At 34.3% G+C, this 15,734-nt stretch overlaps 1 protein-coding gene across 3 annotated transcripts in view; it reads right to left on the reverse strand.

The window, feature by feature from the left end:
• Positions 1-2,363: 2,363 nt before the first annotated feature.
• Positions 2,364-15,734, reverse strand: part of U2SURP (U2 snRNP associated SURP domain containing) — a 52,003-nt gene continuing 38,632 nt past the window's right edge. For all 3 annotated transcript variants that reach the window (XM_032346727.1, XM_032346716.1, XM_032346737.1), the window contains 5 exons: positions 13,460-13,619; positions 8,877-8,987; positions 6,458-6,576; positions 4,901-5,077; positions 2,364-3,737 (listed from right to left, as the gene is read on the reverse strand). In XM_032346727.1, the coding sequence (XP_032202618.1) occupies positions 3,599-3,737; positions 4,901-5,077; positions 6,458-6,576; positions 8,877-8,987; positions 13,460-13,619 (706 nt within the window). In that variant the 3' untranslated portion in view covers positions 2,364-3,598. The remainder of the gene's footprint in view (positions 3,738-4,900; positions 5,078-6,457; positions 6,577-8,876; positions 8,988-13,459; positions 13,620-15,734) is intronic.

A 15,734-nucleotide genomic window follows, 5' to 3' on the forward strand; every position in this document is an offset into this window, starting at 1 on the left:
TTTAGTCTACCGTCACAACACTTCCCCTGGGATCTGCATTTGGGGATTATCTAAATCCTGGGAAGTTGATAACAAAAATGAAGAAAAAAAGCCAAAAGGCAACAAATTAAATACCCCCTATAATCTGTCTAAAACCTGCATGTGAAATAGGAAGAAACCAAGCACTATGTGAGCTTTTACAGTCATGTGTTCTTTTCAACTTAGACTAACTAGTGTCTTCGTTACTATCTGGACTGAATTTTCTGTAATTTGCTTTTCCATGAAAGTATAAAAGGAAAACGACAAAGAAGAAAACTCAAATTTTGTAAATGTACTGTCTTAGAAAAGTGGTACTATTTATTTAAAAAAAAAGAACCTTCGCTGTTGAAGAGATCACACTGTTGTGGTCATCAGAACAGCTTAAGCCACTTTGGCAATACAGGGATTTATTTGCTCTTATTTTTTAATAATCATAATGATAGGCTATTATCACGGCCACATAAAGTCAGAATTTATGTGATCGCAAAGGCAAATGTGTAGAACACAGCTAATAAATTAAATCATGGTTGGAACCTCTTAAAAATATTTTCAAGACTATTAAAATCTGGGGGAAAAATACAGAAGTCATAAGCAAGTATTTCTTCTAAGATTCTTTAATTGGGATAAAAGTCTCAGGGTTAGCTCACAGGAATGGTCTGCAATAAAGAAAAATTAGGTCAGTGTCTAGTAATTTCTGCAAACTTTAGCAGAAAAGCCAAGAACATTCTGAGCATCATAAAAGCATTCTTTTGGGTCAGGGCTTTTTGTTGTTTTAGTTCTTTAATTTTTTACCTTCTCAACATATTACAGTTTAGAAATGCCCATATGCTTAACTAATGGGAATAAGGAAATACAATGTCACAGAAAAGATACACAAACATGATCCTTTTCAATCATAGGTCTCTCTTTGGTAAGAAATAGACCACCATTTATTTACTTTCTCTCAGTGTAGGAGGAGATTAAATAGTATTAACCTAGTAAGAAATCCCTGTGTTTAAATGTTAGGACAGAGGGGAAAGAGTTTAAGCCACACTCTTTGTGAAAAGAGTAGGTAACCGAGGATTTCCTCTTACTCGTAGCTATGATAGAGCAAAACTGTCTACTACAGAGCTGGACCAGGTTATTTCCTATAACTAGAAAGTTATCCTATGAACATTTTAGTCAACCTGAAAAAATTCTGCTATCTAATGAAGAGCGCTCTTTAGATGTGAAACATGAATACACTATTTTTTTAAAAAATGGTAAAGTATCTCCGTCCTTAGAATTAACCAATTTCTGATCTTGTTAAACTTTCATAGAATCCATGAAGAATTAAACAGGCTTATTCTAGATATTTTCTAAGTAAAATCGGAAATAACCATTTGCAATTCCAGAAAAAAAATCCAATACAATCTAATACACACATTAGTAAACTTTACAGAACACATACTCTATCAAGCCTAAGCAATCCCCACCCACCCACCCCAAAGGAAGCCAATCTAATCCTCCTTAAGATATTCCTTGTACCTGGATCCACATTAAAAGAACTGCTAATTCCACTGCAGTAGGAAAAATACTACAAATAAGCACCCAAAACTGACCTAACAATTTCTAATCACTCCTCCTTCTTCAGGATATTTTTTTGAGAGAGAAATAAGCATTCCTTGTAATTTGACCGCAAAAATCATTACCTGCCATATTATGTCTAAGCCTATACTAGATACCAACTAATTATGGAATGCCCAAATCACCAGGAACTCAACATTATTGTTATTTATTTATTTATTTATTTATTTTGCAAAGAAAGGTATATATAAAATTTCCTCCCCCCAGGCTAGCAACAGGGGAGGAAAAAAACACTTGAAAAATGGCTATATCTGTAGGTTTTTAAAAACCTTTAAAAATGGCTGTATCTGTAGGTTTTTAAAAACCAGCACCAAATGTTCACATTTAATTATTCTAAGCAACATTTAGGAATTAACATTCCCTAACATCATGAACAAACAAAAGAGTGAACAATAAGGGAATAACCTTGAAGCAATATTGCATGTTGGTAAGAACCATTCAGACCAATAACAGGATTGGCTCATTTATAAAGCTGCTGTAGGTTTGCCCAGTTCGGAAACAGCACACCTCACCACCAGCTAATATACCTACTTCCCACATCATCAGTGCAGCTTATTTTATTTTATAACTAGCCAACATTAAATAAAGCAACTTGAAAATATAGTTTTAAAAAGGTAACTCAAAACAATCCATTATTAGAATGGTTTTCTATGCTATTAAGGGGGAAAAACCAAAACATCAAAACCACTGCATAACGTGTCCAGAAAAACTGAAAGATTCACAAATAGTAGTAGTGTCAGTTCAAGACTATATAACCCTTTATTACATTATATTGTAGCAATATTATGATCAACATTATACAAGTCTTCTTTCTTTCTCATACTGCAGCAATTTTATTCCCATTGTGTAACAGATTTAACTCTGCAAATTGTTTAAATCAACTTTTTGCACCTTGAATTTACAAACCACTGGATGTTAAGTTTCCTGAAAACTATTTTACTTTTAAGCTTTACTTAAAGGTAAAGCTAAAACTCAATTCTTAAAAAACAAACAAAAAAAACAACTAAGGTGCTTTAAATAGAACTTTGTAGAAATATACTGATACCAGTGTTTGAAAGATAACCTACACAGGGCTATAAAAGGGCAATTATCATACAAAAAACTTCTATGGCCAACTCTTGTTAGAAAATTTATTTTATAAATAAACTTCTTTCATGATAGAAGATGAAACCAAAAGATGGAGAGTTAATTTTTCCTAAAATAAATAGTTGCTCAGGACATAGACTGAGTACACTGAAATCATATTGCTTCTTTGATAAAAGAAAATATATTCCAGCCAGGCATTCCATTAACAAAAAGACCATGCCACCTTTCCTTAGTTTTTTGATCTCTGGGTACTAGTATTACCCAAGATAGCCTTACCGAAGAAGTTGGTTGGCAAACCTACCAAATAGGAATCTCAGGTCCCTTAATTTTGATAGTCATCTTAGTAAATATAAAACTTTAGCTACTTGAACAATGGAGCTTATAAAGTGCTTTAAGTATAAGAAACACAACAGAAGTGCTAAACTCACTTAGTAGGACTTTAAGGGACTTGATGTCACCAATAGGGCAAAAAAACAACATTATAGTTTTCTGTTCAGATTTTATTTGAAATCTAATTCAAATTGTCAAAGCTACAAAAGGGGGGAAGACATCTGTATTATTTTTGCTAAGTCACAACATCCTAAAACAAAATACTACTACTGCCAGCAGATCCATTATACACATTTCTGATGAAATTCATTAGCACAATAAAAATTTCATCTTCAGAAACAGCCACAACGAAAGTAATTTATACAATATAAAACAAGGACAGGTCTACAGATGCAGTTACTCATGAGTTTACACATGCATTCACAAACAAATAAACAAAAAATCCAGGAATGCTCTTTCATTTGATTTTTTGTTATTTTTTTTTTTTAAAAAAAACAGACCATTCAGGCACAAAACAAAATTGCATTTCCAATAAGTGACAGCATCTTAAAAATTTATGTCAGTGTTTGTTTTTCTTTGACTTTTTATGAGACCTGTGTGGAGATCGGGACTGGGATCTGGATTTCTTCCCTGACTTTTTAGGGGATCTAGACCGTGATCGCCTAGACCTTTTAGGTGTCCTCGAACCAGATGGTGATCTGAGGAAACAAACAGAAACAATTTATCAAAATACTTATATGATCAAAATGGACCATCCTTTAATTATCTAAAATGATCCTAAACAGAGCACAATGAAAGTCAGAAATAAAAAAGGCTGTAAAATTTCCCAAATTTATACTTTGCCTACTTTATATACACACACACACAATTTTATACCTTCTGTGCACTGCATCAATCAGTGGTGTGCTTACTTAAAAAAGACTCATTCCTGAGCCCTACCACTACTCTATTTAATCAAAATCCCAAGAAGTAAGGACTGGGAATTTGCATTTTTAACAAGCTCCACAGGTTACTGATATACCCCTAAGTCCAAACCTCTTCTACAAGGTAAAGTTCAAAACGGCATCTAAGATCATTCACAAAATTTTTTTCAACACAACAGTGTAGCAGCCTATCTTCCTGAAGGAAAAAGCACCAACTACTACGTATCTTTCAAGTGAATCTTTTAAGATACCATAATTCTGTAAGTGCAGTTCATGAAGATTACCAAAACAAATAAATATGCTTTTTATATATGTGCAAGTGCCATTTAGAAAAGGAAAAACTTATCTTTTACAAAAATTTTACTAAAAATGGTCACAAAAATAAATTTTTAGGCTATAAAGCAGTTTTAGCTCTCAGGAAAATTCCAATATATAGCACCAAATGAATAAAACATTTCTTAACCACTTTTCTGGAACTACAAGGAAAAAAAAAAGTATATAACACAAATTTAAATTACCCACTGAAGAAGGGTATTTATTTCCACAAACATCTACCCAAGAACTTGCTAATAAGATGCAGGGGCAGGAGGGAGGGGGTAATGTATTTTGCTTTCAACCTTGACAAAACCAAAGAATATTCTATAGAAACTGAAGAACAGAATGAGAAGTAAAGCAGCTCCCCCTAGTCCACAGAAAACACTGGATATAATGTTTAAAATTCTTGGCTGGTCTTTACTTGTTGGAAGCCTTCTTGTGCTTTAGTCATGAGGAGACTGGGGTGGGGAGGTGGGAAGGAATAATCTAAAATGGAAGTGTACTTCTCTGGTTTTCTAAAGCCCTTTTAAAAAATGGCTGCCAGCCAAATTATTTTCAAAAGCTGGTAAAAATGACAAGGAAACTGGCATTTGAAATATTACAAAAAAATAACTTGCATTTACCTTTTGGCCTTTTTGCTAACATCTCTAGGAGAATCTTTGTGAGATGACCTGGATCGTGAGCTCTCTTTATGAGATCTTTCTGAACGCTCTGATCGCTCCGATTTGGGTGAAGGGGATTTCACTCGTCTACCACTGCTACTGCGAGATGGGCTAGGGGATGTGCTGTGTCGCCTCTTCCTAAGGAACAAAGCCCCCAAAATATTCCATAAGTGAGTAAAGGATCAGGTATTCATTTTCCTTCTACTGAATTAGCTATTAATTCCTATCAGTTTACACTATTTTCACTAACCTTGTTAATGTTATTTTCCAACAACATTCAAAGCCCTTTATAAAGAACAAGAAAGTCTCAAAGACAGTTTAATCAAAACAAAAACTGATTTCAACTAAATTGGAGTTTCTTTTGCTATACGAGACTGGGACAATGGATAAAATTTCATTAAAGTCTCTGGTTAGATAATAGTATTTGTTTTAATGTTAATCCTCCAAACTTGAAACTTTTATTGTGGTTATGTAAGAAAATGGGGCATCATGTTGGCAAGTTGCTCTTAAATGACTAGGAGGAGGGAAAGGAAGGGAGAAAATTTTAAACAAAAGTAGAACTATTTCAACATTTGTTGGAGAATGTGGGTGAAGGATATCTGGGAATTCTTTACATTATCTTTGTAACTTTTCTATAAATCTGAAAGTATATCAAAATAATAAAAACCAGACAAACAAGTGGTAAATTTAGCATTTAGCCAATCAGTATACTATTTTATTTGTACTTTATTTTACAACAATATTATAGTATAATAGTATTATAGTATTTTATAAATACTATGTTATTTGTAATTATCTGTAGAGTAACTAAGCCAGAATAAATTTATTTGCATTCACTTGGATATTAGGAAAATCTCAGTTAACTAAAGCAATTTTCTCTATTAAACAAGAGATTTGGGAACTGTGAAAGTAAAATAAAAACTAAAAGAGAAAATGATTTTGATTAGAACGAAGACAAAGTGAGGAGTGAGTACTTATGGCCTATGCACACAAACTCCATTTAGACAGGACTGGGAGACTCAAGTTTACAAAGGTAGCAGCCTCAGCACAGCACAGAAGAAAAGCTTATACTAGAGGCAACAAGGAAGATGTAGCAAGCCTGTTTAGTTATTTAAACCTTAGGGTTGATACCTAATATGGTAACTGAATTCTTGCACTTAACTAAGGCTAAGGTACCATTTGAACCATGCAATGGGATTATGTCCTAATTAACCAAGCCAAGTGCCAACTAACTGCCCCATTTCTCAGTTAATTCTGCCTCCTACAGGCAGGAGCCAAACATGTTTATCATGAAAAAAATACTTTTCAAGTTTGTTGGCATCAGTGATGAAAACATTACAAAATGAAATATCATCCCAGAACTTAATTTATTTGGGGGGGACGGGGGGGGGAGAGAAGGCACATAGTAATGTCATTTATTTTTTTTCTTATGTTCAATTAGCCAACATACAGTATATATCATTAGTTTTTGATGTAGTGTTCAAAAAGCAATACAGGCATTAAATGAGAAATATATACCTTTCTTTCCTTGTTGGAGTACATTCATCTTTTTCCTTCTTGTCTTTGGATCGAGATTCCAATTTTTCTTTATCCTTTTTATCTCTTTCTCGTTCTCTTTCTAATTCTTTCTCTTTCTCCTGTTTTATTTTTTTTAAAGAAAGAATATTTAGTCATTAAAAAATACCAATCTGGGTTAATCTCATTTATGCAATAATGTTTCACTTTTTAAATCACTACTGAAGGTATAATGCCATTTAAAAAAAAAAAAAAAATACCTACTCTTCCAGGAAAACTAGTTATTTCTTCTACTTATACTGACCAGTTACTGAGTCCCTACCATAGACCAAATAATTAATAAACAACTTTCCATATACCATTGCATGTAATACTTCAAAACATCCTTAGGCATATTACCAATATCCTCATTCAAGAGATGAAAAATGAGACTCAGAAAGGTTAAGTACCATTTCATAGTCACACTGGATGGTGAAGTCAGGATTTGAGTCTAAGCTCTAGAGAAGGATTCTTAACTACTTTCTTTGTCCCTCCACTTAAAAAAAAAAAAAAAAAAAGGAAAATGCCAACAATACACTGCCCCTTCTATCTTAAACTACAATAAAATAGTTGTAATTCTGTAACAAGTTGATTTAATCTGAGAGCTCTCTCCAAAGCAATAGGCTGAAAAGAAAAATAGTTATTCCCAATAATCGTCCTTAAGAAAATCTTATTAATAACAGGTATCACTTTTAATGGAAATTTTACAACCTAATTTATAAAAGTGCAAACTGACTACATGACTATACAATTATATAAACCAGAAAGATGACCTATCTGCTTTTTCCACTGCTACAATCGCCACTTCTCAGCTGAAATTATTTCTGTTGATAATTAAGGGAGTGGCTACAGAAAATAAACCCATAAAGCCAACTTAGCTCTTCATTAATAGGAATTTAATTTCTCTATGATTTATATGCATCAAGAAAGCTACCTGGTTGCTGATAAACAGCCTATAGCAGACGCTGCAAACAGAAATAATCTTAACAACAACCAGATAGTAAATACTTTCTGCTCTGTGGGTCACATACATTTTCTGTCCCTGGATTCAACTCTCTCATAACAGTCCAAAATCCACTACCGATAATACATTAGTGAAGGCACACGGTTATGTTCTAATAAGCTTATTTAAAATGAGGTGATGGCCTGTGAGGTGATGAGTCTCCTGACCCTTGGTATATACCTTCAAGAAACACATCCTCCTCTCCAGTTACAACCATGGAATGCAAAGAGATTAAAATATTATTACATGCATTACAATCATCAGGACCAGTGAGTATCTCAAGGTTTAGTCTTCCATGCAGATCAAATACCTGCCACCAACTCCAAAAAGACTCAGGGAGTACAGATACACCTTTGAAAAATGTCATTTTTCTTTTTTTGAAATTTAAGATTTAGAGTACAGATTTAAAAGTAATGCAGGGGATGCCATCTTCCTCTGGTGATCTGTAGGAACTATTTTCCTAATTGATAATTTTATAGGAATCAAACTAGGTAAAATACTTAAAATATTTTAAACAATTTAATCCTATAAAAGAGTAACATTAGCTATTATTTCACAATCCTACAAAACTGGGGCTATTGATCTAGTTTCACAGAGAAAAGCAGGCCTCAGCGACTTGCCTAGGAGCACATAGTGAAGGCACACAGGGAAGCGGGGCACCAAGACCACACAGGTGTGTGCAGCACCAAAGCCATCTGATACACTGCTGCTCCCATCACCAGTCCTCTGCCATCAATAGCTTTAGTGAGTCTAATTCTGTTCTAGCTTGTTCTTATCTCTCTCTCTCTCTAGTCTTTTTGTAATGATAGTCAAGATACAGGTAAAAATTAATAGCAGTCCCAATAAAATTCCAGGGTTCTTTCAACAATTAACATGCGTTCTAAAATTCTCTGTATATAGCCACATATTTTTTACGCATAAAGAATTCAAGGCTTAGAATTCACTGATGAGGTATTCTACTACTTGGTGTCCCTCTTTGGAAACAATAGAAAAGGAGTCCTAAATCAACTTCCCAAACTAATTCCATCTTTGTCTTTGTGCCACTGCTGAGGGTTGCTGGCATTTCACTGTCACAAACGTTGAAGTTTCATAATATACAGTCTTCCAGTTTTAAAAGCATGCTCTTAGCAGATTTTCTAGTTCACAGGTAGCATATCCAGAACAAAGTAGAGTGCTGTTGCTCTGAGACTCTTTCCCAAGTTGAAATAATTGCAAAACATCAAATTTCAAATGTTCCTGTCTACCAGTATTCAGCATTTACACATGAAAGGATGTAATCTAAGATATACATTTCCTTAACTATACCAATATACCAATATCCTAGTAGTCAAACAAGTTAACTTTGGAAAATGCATATTATTGAATATACTTATTCCTTACTCGTTGAAGAAGTTTATCTCTGTAATGTTCTACTTGCTCCTGAAAGCTTTGGCCTGGTTTTTTAGGTCTTTTTCCAGATTCCAATTCATCCTGAAACTTCATAACTTTGAGCTGTGAAAGAAGATATTTTAAAATAAATCTTTTCATCACTATAGTTTTTTAAGTAGTGCTTTAGTTCTCAAAAAAATGTTTTTCCTTTGAAATATGTGTGTAAAAAGAATAAAACAGAAACAAAGCACAAAGTAGTAACTGATTAGAACTCAGTCAAAAATGTAACACCAACATAAAGCTCCCTTATCTGAAAGCCACTTGTTAGAGAGCTCAGCCATGCAGAAATCAAGTGATCACATGTGGGCCCACATGCTCTCTATACAGCCACATGAGATGACTCAAAAACCCATGAACTACTATTAAGAATCTACTTATTACCTCAGCACAATGATAATGAATTTGCTATCTGGATCCCCAAATGTGAAAGGCAAGGCTGCTAAGCACAACCTACTTTCAACAAGATAGGACAGCAGGCACAACACAAGATACATAACAATTTTTTTTTTTTTAAGCAGCATTCTTTATAGTTCACGTAGGACCAAACACAGAGCTGTAGAGTTTGAAAGTTTCACTCTATTTACAGTATAGTGCAATCACTGAACATCAAGACATTAAGAAAAGGTTAAACCACAGTAGAAATATAGAGCACATACTAATAAAAAAGGATTAGAAAATCTTCCAATTCTGTTTATCATTTATCCATATGAGCTCAGAACTATTCGTACAAAACTATTCACCACTGTTTGCACATGTATTATGTATTTTAATACATATTGTATGTTAATACACATTCTCTATAGGTTCACTTATGTTACATATATATATACTTTATTATCTGTTATATTAATATAAACATAATTATATTAATATGTATTATAAAAATATATATTTAAATTATAATCTAAAGATATATATACATCTTTACTGAACTAAGGGAGAACAAGTAAGATGAAATGCATGAGAACTCAGAGGATGTTGGAGGTGGACACAGAAAGCACATACAGATCCACTGAGTTATAGTACCAAACCTGTCCACCTTGTTTCACTCAAAGAGGGGAAGGAAACATTCTTGTCTAACAGAATTACTGTATATGCAAACATCTTGACCTATTTTATTAAGCACTGATAGGTCCTTTAAATGGACTAAATGTTATTATAAATGTTTCATTTTTATTTGGAAACAAGACCTCATTTGTTTTAGGTTCCCCCCCCACTACATATGAGGTTTTCCAACAGAATGGCAACAAGTTACAAAAACTTTCTTCCATTCAAAGTGTTACTTTCACTATTTTTGACTTCATGAACATTTCTCATACATTTCCCAATTTTTGCCCTTTTTCTCCTTCCACTTCTATAATTAAGGGTCGTTTATAATCAGAGATTTCAAGTTCCTGCCATTTTCAAAATGCTTAAAAAAATCTTTGCATTTTGTTGTTTTAATGAGGACTACATTTTAAAACACGGAAGACATAAGGGTAAGAGAGAGGGGAAAGGGGGAAGAAATGTAAATGTCTCACCTCACCACTGTGTGTAGCCTCCTATGACTAAAGTGACTCCGTTCGGCAGAATGCATTTGCGGCAAATCAGTTTAAGAGTTAAGCACCCAAAGGTCAAACAGACCCGAGTGCTACTTTGGAGAATGAAAGGCATTCCTTAAAAATCTTTTTAAAAATCATTATAAAATCCTTATAGTATCTGCTCATGTGGCCTAACTCAGGAACAAACACAAGTCCGGGGCACCCAGAAAAAAGGTGACAAAACATCCCAACTCAAACAAGAACAGCACAGGTAATGGCTTGATTGCCAGCTAGCTATCTCCCTGTTGCCCTGGGACAGCAACAAGGTTCACCTTCCAACTCAACTACCCACTTTTTCCTCTGGGACCAAGGCAAAAAAAAAAGGTCTTTCTGCTCCAACAACAAAGAAGATAGCCCCCCACACTACCAACCAACCCAAGCGTTCCACACCTCCAACCTTGTTGTTAGAAGTGGGGATGCAAATAGAATAAGAAAAGACAACTCCAACATAGGTCAGGCTCTAAGCAGTTATCTGAAAGATTAAGTACTTCCTTCTAGCCAACACCAGTAATACTCTATGCCTGCATGTTTTCTAAGTGCTTTGTGAAGAATGTCAGTATTTTATAACACAAATTCTTTGGTTTTATTAATCCCATGCTAAAAAATGTTCAGCTATATAACTGAAACCAGTCAAAGACGAATACCATATGTTTTCATTCATATATGGAATCTAAGAAACAAAACAAATGAACAAAGCCAGGGGGAAGGGAGAGAGACGCCAACTAAGAAACAGACTCTTAACCACAGAGAACAAATTGACAAACCGACAGTTATCAGAGGGGAGGAGGGAGGCAGGGATGGGTGAAATAGGTGATGGGGATTAAGGAGTACACCTGTGATGAGCACCAGCTGGTATGGCACAGCTGAATTACTGCACTGTGTGCCTGAAACGAATACTACACTGTGTGTTATCTAACTGGAATTTAAATAAAAACTTAAAAAATGCTCAGCTATAGACAACTTTATTACAATATATTTGAAAAGAGTTTTCAAAAAGAAAAACTACAATATATAATTTTGTTACAGTAATTTATAGTAATATAACAACATATAACACTATAATAATGACCTTATATATATATATATCCTTATTGAACTAAGGAAGGTCATGTAAGTTGAAAAGCATAAGAACTTAGAGGATGCTGGAGGTAGAGGTAGAAAGCACACAGATCCTGGATCAAATTTAGGGGCAGAAAGAGGACAGGAATAAATCTCATGAACCCTGAGTTCTAGTTCAAATTTGCCACCAGTTGTGAATCTTTATTCCATACAACTAAATCTTAAACAATGGAGAAAAATTAGGTAACTCTAAAATGAAGCCAAGACCTAGATTTTAAAATTAGGGATGTGGTTCACAACTTAAATCTCAAAAAAGGGCAGTAAGTTGTGAGAAGTAGGCACTACATGAACAGGAGAAACAATCAGAGTATGTAACAACGGAAAGGCCAGACAATCAAAGAGCACAGGAAGTATGGAAATGGATGCATGTAACCACACACACACACACACACACACACATAGAGAGACAGATACAGTGTGGAAATAATAATGTTCATAAAAACCATTCAGGTTACCAAAAAGTAAATTATGTGGCTTTCTTCTCCAATTTAAGCCAATAAGGAAATAGGAGTGTTTAAAAACTATCCAACAGTTTTGGCATTTAAAAGGGGTAACTTCACTATCAAGAAAATATATTTTTATTCAACTTCAGCAAAGCAGAGTTCAGTAAGGTTGGGAAGCGTTCTGAAAGTTAAGAAGGGGCATGTGCAGCTTGGAAAAAACCCACAGGTAGAATACTTTCACTGATACTAAAAAATTTATAAGGAATGTATATAATTACATCCCAGGAAAAATGAAATCAACATGTTAACTCTGAAAATCTCTCCTCTTCACTTATAATACACAGTATACTCATTCCGTGTAGGTTAAAACAAAATACTTTCCCTGTTAACATTCTGGCTTGGTGATATCCAAGAAAGAGTTTGGCAAAAACTTGTACCAGTGCAACAGTATTAGAGAACTGGAAACAAGGAAACCACTATGGCAGATATTATAAAGTATTAAGAGGAATAGTGCTGATACACAGTAGGCATGCAAGAGATACTGTTAGTTAAATTAACGGATAAAGAATTAAAAATACACTCTCATATACACTTCTGAGACTCTGGGTTGAGTGCTACACCAGCGTTTACTGGGAATGTTTCATCTCCTTGGGGCAAGGAATGAGGAAAGGTTCCCATTACAACACCCTTCCTTCTCTGAGATGTCTGACTAGTTTTGGTAATAAAAAAGGCATTAAAAAAGGAGAGGGTATTGAGGGAGGGAAAAATCTGCTTGAGATTGTTCAGACTCAATGTTGTAAGTTTTCCCCTGTCTTACTGTTAAGTCCCACTTAATGTCTACTCTCCCCACCCCAAAAGGATGCAGATACTTAAAATGATTACATAATTTGAATGTGCCAGAAAACCTCTCTTTTCCTTGTTACATACTATGTGCACTCAAACGTTATGGACTTCATAATGCCAAATGTAATGTACTCATTGGAAGAATCAGTATCTTAAAAGGATCTCCTCTGTGCCAGGCACTAGATTTATGATGATGAACAGACAAGCGCCACAGCCCTTTCCCCTCACGTAAATCACAGCCTTGTCAGGAATAAATACATTAAACAAGCAAGCTAAGAATACAAAATTAAATAAACACACACCACAATACACGTAAAATCACAAGAGAAATAAATAGGGAGAAGTAAGCAAATGCTGAAGTGTAAAAAAAAGGATAGCAGGAGAGAAGGGATGCTTGAACCAAGAGGCCTACAGTAAGTCAGGTGGTATGAAGGTTTCCAGGCACAGAGAACATAGTATACAAACGAATGATGCCTAGAGGGAACCTAGGTTGGTGGAATAGAGAAAGAAGGCCAGTGAAGCACAGTTTCAACCTCATTGCCATACTAACTTCAATTTCACGAAGTTTAGCTCGTTTTTCCTCACTCATTTCAGAGTACTTAGAGAACTTGGACTCAGTCATTTCTTCTTTGATTGGATTAGAGTACAAATGATGTTCTTCTGATTTGGAACTTTGAGTATCTTCTTCATCTTCACTTTCTTCTTCTTGACTGGAAATAAACAGAATATATCATATGTTAAGGCAGGAAAAAAATGTTACATTTTACAGTCTGGCTTTTTTATTTTTCACTGTCTCAACCTGTAAATAATGTTAACAAAACGTTAAGAGGCCAATTCATCACTAAAACATTTCTAGAAAATATTTTACCAAATACTAGAATTTTATAAAACTCTTACGTTTCTTTCACATAAAAATTTTTAGCTTCAGCATAATCATTTTAAAAAATTCTGTGTGTGTTAAATGTTATCTGTGTGCCTTTCATTCTGCAACAAACTTTTCTTGCAGTGTTAAGTGAAATGAATCATCAGGCAATGATTCCCCAAATTTTCCAGTTAAGCATGAGTTTGGGAAGCCTAACGCTAAAAAAGCCAAATGGATTTACCTTTTCTTCAGCAGAGGCTATACAATGGAAAATACATGAGTTTGTGTCACACAGTTAACTATGAAATAATGTACCATGTAAAGACCTTATCTGATTAGCACATAACCCTAGAAATAAAGCAAAGTATAAATTTTAAATATTATCACACATTAGTACTCATGTCAGAGTTGATTTTGAAAACTGTACTGGTTCTACATCAGCCAAGAAGAAAATGAAAAACTAAGTGATTGCCAAGGGTAAAGATACAAAGAAGAAAATAATCTACCCTTCACAAACAATATAGTGGAAACAGATAGGCAAGCAACTATGTGCAAAGTTGGTCCTCACTGCTGAACAGAGACTGGTAAAAATGTTCTTGAAACACAATTGAAGGGGCCCAAAAAAGCTGTATGCTCTGGGACAGGGCTTTGTTGTGTACATATATGTCAAATCTGGGCAAAACATGTCATCCACATACAAACTCAGAATGTTTATGTATATACAAACAAAATTCCTTTTATAAACAATATTGATTATGACATATAAGCAGGAGTCCTTTCAGTATATATTTAAAGCTATTCATAATAATATGAAAGTAGTTACAACCAATTTGTTCTAGATAAAAATAATTTGAAAGACTGATAACAGAACTCACAGAATGACAAGGAAAATGTAAGGAAGGCAGATAAAAAGAAAGTGCTCGCAATTCAGAATCAGAAATTTGGTATTAAGACTATGCTACTAGCTTTGTAATACCTTACCCAAATGTCCTTTCCTGAACATAACTAAAATGTTTTACAAACTTTTTACTCTAAGAGCCCCACAAATCATTAGTACCACATAAAGATACAACTCACTATAATACTTAAAGAAAACAGTAAAAGGAAACTATTTCTAAAAAACCAATATTCTTTTTGGAAATAAATCTTTAACTTAACACTTCTCATTAATTTGTCAGAAACTTCCTAAATGCAGTTTTTAGTTAATTTTTTTAAACATAAGAATTTCTTGTTTTATGGTGCATAAATGCTTTATAAGTGTTTCAGATGCTTTTAAATGGCTAAACTATAGGCCTGTGTATGTGTAAATACAGAGGTTTGCTGTGATTATTCCAGAAAGGGTCACTCAAAAAGGACGAGACACAATTAAATTGTGGTATCTAAGCAATGGAAATTACTTAACCAATTCCAGCCTGTTATTTACAAATTTTCAGCAATTTTTTTGCAAATTCAAATATTCCTTAAACATCCTTCAACGTTTACCTGAATGCTTTCAATTACAGACAAATACAGAGCAGATAACTATATGGATTGACAAAGAAAAATGCCCATGACACTTAAGTAAAAAATGGGGTCAGAGAATAGTATGTGCAGTATACATTATATCATTCATGCTTAAAATAGATATACATGGGGGCGCCTGGGTGGCTCTGTCATTAAGCATATGCCTTTGGCTAAGGTCATGATGATCCCAGAGTCCTGGGATCGAGCCCCATATTAGGCTCCCTGCTCAGCGAGGAGCCTACTTGTCCCTCTCCCATGCCCCCTGCTTGTGTTCCCTCTCTCTCCCTGTATCTCTGTCAAAAAAATAAATAAAATCCTTAAAAATATAAATAAATAAATAAATAAAATAGTTATGCATGTTTTATGTATACAGAGAAAGGATCTAGATGGCAAGACACCACACATTAACCACATTATTTACTTTCAAAGTAAGCTACACTTCACAACCTGAAATACGTAT

This window comes from Mustela erminea, chromosome 1 (genome assembly GCF_009829155.1).
Source record: "Mustela erminea isolate mMusErm1 chromosome 1, mMusErm1.Pri, whole genome shotgun sequence".
Lineage (NCBI taxonomy): Eukaryota > Metazoa > Chordata > Mammalia > Carnivora > Mustelidae > Mustela > Mustela erminea.